This window comes from Charadrius vociferus, unplaced genomic scaffold (assembly GCF_000708025.1).
Source record: "Charadrius vociferus isolate BGI_N301 unplaced genomic scaffold, ASM70802v2 scaffold436, whole genome shotgun sequence".
Taxonomy (NCBI): domain Eukaryota; kingdom Metazoa; phylum Chordata; class Aves; order Charadriiformes; family Charadriidae; genus Charadrius; species Charadrius vociferus.
This window is the reverse complement of record NW_009649187.1, coordinates 4,437,461-4,443,457: the sequence shown is the minus strand read 5'-3', so window position 1 is coordinate 4,443,457 and position 5,997 is coordinate 4,437,461. Positions and strand designations below refer to the sequence as shown.

Here is a 5,997-nt window from a genome sequence, read left to right as displayed (position 1 = left end):
TCAGCAGGATTTTTGCCCCAGACTTCCACAGGTTTTGAATCTACGTGTTAATCTGCCATGAGGTATGCCCAGGGACTATAGATCACCCAATCTGAGAAACTGGATTGCAGTGATAAAGGTGGTAAGGATTCTTGCTGTTCCTCACTGTTAGTCACAAATCATTAGCCCAGAAAACCTGCTCTTGCAGCAAGGAAAACAATTACTGAAATCAGTCAAGCCTTGACCTGAAATACAAGAGCTACATCTTGACCAGGAGCATGAAAGAGAAGAAATAGAAAGAGATCTGAACTGTTCAGCTTGAGAATTTTTCCTCTGCACCTCTACTACAAATGTGAATAATTAAACACGTCCATAATCAGAAAATATAAGACAAAAAGCATCTTCCTTCTGGGCAAAAGGACAAACACTGATTTTTTCACAGACTGGCAAAGTTCCCTCTCTAGGCACACTGATACTTCATTTTCCACTGCTGTGCTTCTTAAGCCTTTCCTCTGAAGGACTTCTTACAATACAGGTACAGACAAGCCAAAGGTGTAGTTTGAAATAGCAAGAACAAAAGCAAGCAAAATTTCACCTGCTAGCTGATGCTCTACCTTTATTCACCCTGGCTTTCGCCAGAGCTTGGTAATAAATAGGGGAGACAGGTACATGAGTCTGCTCAATGTACAAAGCACATACCTGGCAATGAACTTGGTCTAAGAACATAGCCTGGTATTACAAAGCAAACCTACATATTTATCTTTGAAGTAGTAATATTGGTTTTGATTGTGGTTTGGGGTTTGTTTGATTTTGTTCAGATTGGCAAGTGGCTTTGTACAACGCAAAACACTTCAAGACCACAGTATACACATTTGTTTGAAGTGCTTACTGTTGCTCCTATGCAGAAAAGGTAAGGAGTGTTTCTATTACACAGTAAAAGTAAGGTAAGAAAACCATGGCACTTCAATCAAACTGTGAAATGTTGCACTTGCTCCAGAAAAACTATTATCTGTTTGCAGAAATCCATGAGAACTGTGCCTAGGCCACCCTCAACACCAAGAAATAACTGCGAGCTGTGTTGCATAACGGAAAGTTACGCAACTGAAATGTGAAAGTACTGAAGTTCCACTGACTTTGTACTGAAGTTACAAAACTGAAATGCAAACGCCTTCTTTCTCAGTTTTACCTACTGTCCTTCTCTTGTACAGCAGACATTACCTAGGCCATCAAAATCATCTACTAACAGCTCATCAGGTTTGCTCAACACAGGCTCATGCTCGTCCCGCATGCTGCTCTTGATCTTGCAGTGGCTTCTACCTCAAACAGAAATCAGGCATTTTGAAGTGACTAAAAATAAGGCAACAATAATCTACAATTTCTTTCTCTTGCACCTGATCTCCCCTTTACTGTATACTTTAAATATAAGCAAAACTCACAGTCATGGCCAGCGGGTCCTGATTGCATGCAAGGGTTGACAGGGACTCTGACTAGCAAGTAGCCTTGAATGTCCTAACTGATGCAATACGAAAATTTAACTGGATTGGTCAAAGTCAGCACATTAACAACTTGACTGCCCTCTATCTCAGTTGTTAGATCCAGCATTAAAGGTTAACACCAGAAGCCAGGCAGTTGGCAGGAGCGAGGAAGAGTGCACAGGGTCCAGGCTGTGGCTCACGTGCACCGGAGCAGCCGCAGTGTCGGTACAGCTGTGCATCAAGGACGGCAGGCAGTTCACCCAGTGCTCCAGCTGTTCCAGCTGTGGTTTTGGCAGAACACAGGACACTTAGGGGATGAATGAATATGCTTATGGAGACAGGAAGGACAAGACTTGGGAAACATGAAGTGTTTCCAGGCTAGCCTAATTTATTGCTTGCATAGTCCCAGTCCTCATTATTTCCTCTGCAATATTGCACGTATTTAAATAAACATTCTGTTCTGTTTCAAATGTCCCAAGGCATGAAAGTACGACAGCAGCCTGGCAAGGGAAACAATAATCAACACTTCAAGTAGTTATCATGAAGGAAACACAGGGCAGATTTGTTAACACCGAAGCCACTGTGTCAGAAATGAAGAACCGGTTTAGAAGGAGACTTGCGACTCCCACTTCTGGGCTCACTGCGTGTTGTTCTGATCTGATCAGCATCCTAATCCCCATCGCCCCCTGAGAGGGTACTCAGTTCACAGTACTGCCTGGCATTTGGCAGAGGGGCTGTTTCACTTCAGTTTCTATGTGGGAGGGGACTGAAGGGAAAAAGCAGCAGAGCCCTCGTACCTGGAGAGCTGCTCAGCACAACCACAGACCGCAACTTCATGTGACAGGTGGGACAGCAGAGCACCGAGACAAGGTGCTTCACGGATTTAGAGCACCTCATCTGCGAGGACAACTTCTTGCCTAGTTCTGGCAAGCAAAAGCAGCAGCGTGGCAGCCTAATTAATTACTGGTTTAAGAATCTGAAGGGCTAGAATCCATTTTAAGTTGTTACTGAGGAGAAGACTCCAAAAAAAGGACAGTGAGACAATTTATTTTTACTGACTCACCAGTGACTTTGGTAGGTGCAATTTGGACAGCTGACAGGTGACTGATCACTCAGGGCAGATGATCCTAACACATCAGAAGCAACTTCTTTTATCCCACCCAAAGTTAATCTTAGTGAATCCCTTTCTGTAACACGACAGTGCCTTTCTAGTCACTTATACTTAAGCTACGCCCTATCTGTAATCAGTATCACCCTAAATCTCCTCAGAAATATCCACTGCTGAACAACTCCCAAGTTAAGAATACAGATCGTCTCTCCAGAAAACAGCGCAGTAAGTATACATATGGGTGTAGATTTCCTTCCTTGTGATATTCCAGTCAATACTAATGACAACACAGTGGTTACTGCACCCTCAGCAAGTTTGCTGACAACACTAAGCTGTGTGGGGTGCTCAACATGCTGGAGAGAAGGGATGCCATCCACAGGGACCTTGACAGGCTTGAGAGCTGGGCCTGTGCGAACCTCATGGAGTTCAACAAGGCCAAGTGCAAAGTCCTGCGTGTGGGTCACGGCAATCCCAAGCACAAATACAGGCTGGGCAAGGAATGGATTGAGAGCAGCCCTGAGGAGAAGGACTTGGGTGGTGTTGGTTAATGAGAAGCTCAACATAAGCCAGCAATGTGCGCTCACAGCCCAGAAAGCCAACCGTATCCCGGGCTGCATCAAAAGAAGCATGGACAGCAGGACAAGGGAGTGATTCTGTCCCTCTGCTCTGGTGAGACCCCACCTGGAGTACTGTGTCCAGCTCTGGGGCCCCCAACATAACAAGGACGTGGACCTGTTTGAGCGAGTCCAAAGGGGGGACACAAAGATGATCAGAGGGCTGGAGCACCTCTCCTATGAAGACAGGCTGAGAGAGTTGGGGTTGTTCAGCCTGGAGAAGAGAAGGTTCTGGGGAGACCTTAGAGTGGCCTTTCAGTACCTGAAGGAGGCCTACAGGAAAGATGGGGAGGGACTCTTTATCAGGGAGTGTAGCAACAGGATGAGAGGTAACGGTTTTAAACGGTAGATTTAGATTAGATATTAGGAAGAAATACTTTACTGTGAGGGTGGTGAGACATGGGTACAGGTTGCCCAGAGAAGCTGTGCATGCCCCATCCCTGGAAGCATCCAAGGCCAGGCTGGACGGGGTTTGAGCAACCTGGTGTGGTGGAAGGTGTCCCTGCCCATGGCAAGGGGGTTGGAACTACATGATCTTTAAGGTACCTTCTAACTCTAACCATTCTATGACTCTAACACAGTTACTAGATGCTGCCAAGAGCAAAGGAAAACAGGACGTGTGCCTGCATATAGGGGTTCACACTTCATACTATTTTTCTTGTAGAAAGGTAAAATACACCTGTAATAGTTTCCGTGACAATGGTACTACAGCCATCATCCAAAATCCCCACCTGTATTGAATTCTTATGCAACATAGAGGGTTGTAGCTTATATTTTGCAGAAGTTACTCAACAACAATTTCTCGTATTTTGCAGCCACCTGCATTAAAATGGCAAATATGAGAATAAAGAGATAATTCAGTAACATCCATCTTTACTAAAAGCAGCAATCATGCAAGGAGTTGGGGCTTTGGATCAGAACCGGGTCTGATTTGATAACCCTAACTGTTATATACTTGGATAACTTCCTGTGAAAGTCAAGCACATCTGACAGTACCTGTTCCTCTCTTTCTTTGGTCTTGCTCCTGGAGACTCTGGAAGAGGTAACATCCTGAGCTGGAATGACAGAGATCTGATGCAGTGGCATGTTCATCACACCGTCTTTTTTGGTCCTATCATTTACAGGAAGGAGGCTTGAAGGCAGCGCTCATTCGGTGCCATTGTCAGGCCTTGCACCTAAAAAATAAAAATAACACATGATGTTAAAGTAGCTTGAAACGCAATTATTTCTAAACCATTTCTAAGCCATCAATTGGACCAAGGTGCACCTCTTATTTTCTCTCTGGATTCTGAACAGGAGAGTTTGGTGCACTGGCTGGGTGAGAAATGACACAGGTATTAAAAAGCCAGAACTAGACAGGTCTGAGCACAATTTATGCAAATGAATCAATAAATAAGTTACCAACCAATTCTGGTTTTGCTTTTGGACCACTTTCAGAGGGATCACGTGCGAGTCTGCATGGATTGGGAGGAGGAGGAAGAGCAGCTCTCCAAGCTGAGCAGTGGGAATGTGCTACCTGGAGGTGCAGAGAGCAAAACTTGTGCAGGTAGTTTCCCAAACTGCTAACCCCACCACACTGGAGCAAACTGCCTCAGGCATTGTCCTGAATCAGGCTGAATGCCGTAGCTTTGGTTAAAAACAGCCAGTGGCCTGCATTTGGCTCCTGTCATTCATATAAACACGTACCAGCTGGCAATAGAAAGATGCATCACGTGAGCTGTTCCTTTCCTAAGGCTATTAGAGAATAATATAATCAAAATCCCTCGCTAGGAATCGGGAATCCACTGGACTACACACCCTTTATCCTTCTTTTACTAATACAACAGGGAAGCATTACACATGGGACAGACAGTGATAGACATAAATTAGCCAAAAAACTGCAACACTAATCTGAAAGGCAGGCATAATTAGCCATACCTTTTATTAGATTAGTGAAGTTACATTAAATAAAAGCTTTTTCAAACATATAGGATCATGGAGCGTTTATTTCAAGTACAACCTGCCACAAATGAGACACAATCAGCTGTGTTTAAAGAAAGGATTAGAGGGGAATTAACACAGCAGGGACTACACTAAATAGGGCAACTGGATGATGCACTGTTCTGTTTTCATAACATACAAACTTTTTGTTTGTTTATTTTTGAATCTGTGAAAGGACTAAACAGAGGATAGATAGATGCCCTATATATTATCTTGCTTAATAATTTGGAAATAGTATAGCCTAGCACTTAGTGCATATCCTTAACTTACATGGCACGTATTTTTTATTGAATGTTTAATTAATTGGAGGTTTTAAAGACAGGCAAAGCTTCCTAGGTTTTTGATTCTACAAAAGATGCTGGTCTGGGTCTATTTCCATTAGACTCCACAGGAGTACTGGAGTTGTGTAAAATGAAAACAGGATCAAATCTTTTGACTGCTTTTGATTAAACAGAAAAAAAAAAAAAACCAACCATATCCCAAGGCACTTTATACGGGGAATATTTCAGTATCCTCTTTGCACTGAGGGGAAAAGAGTTATCAAAGGTCACAGAGGAAGTCACGAGCAAAACCAAAAATGCAGGCAATGCCTGCTGCTTCCCAATGACACACTCAATTTGCTGGATGATGCTTGCTGCCCATTAGAGTGCTCAGCCAAATTCAGCAGCATTACTGACACGTGGTCAGGATTTATATTACCACCATAGATGCCAAGATGGCGCATGCATGAGAGCTTTGAAGACAATGCCTCCGTAACTTCTAGGCATCACTGATTTTAAAAATAAAACACATCTATATGCCTAAACAAGTGTCAACAAGGACACTTCCTTATTGGAGAACA

The 5,997-nt window shown here is 43.6% G+C and overlaps 1 protein-coding gene across 2 annotated transcripts in view; it reads right to left on the bottom strand.

The window, feature by feature from the left end:
* Positions 1-4,353, bottom strand: part of MARCH8 (membrane-associated ring finger (C3HC4) 8, E3 ubiquitin protein ligase) — a 71,772-nt gene extending 67,419 nt beyond the window's left edge. Inside the window, exon 1 of one of the 2 annotated variants that reach the window (XM_009888731.1) lies at positions 4,173-4,353. In XM_009888731.1, the coding sequence (XP_009887033.1) occupies positions 4,173-4,268 (96 nt within the window). In that variant the 5' untranslated portion in view covers positions 4,269-4,353. The remainder of the gene's footprint in view (positions 1-4,172) is intronic. The other variant, XM_009888730.1, reaches the window with a different exon arrangement.
* Positions 4,354-5,997: the final 1,644 nt, after the last annotated feature.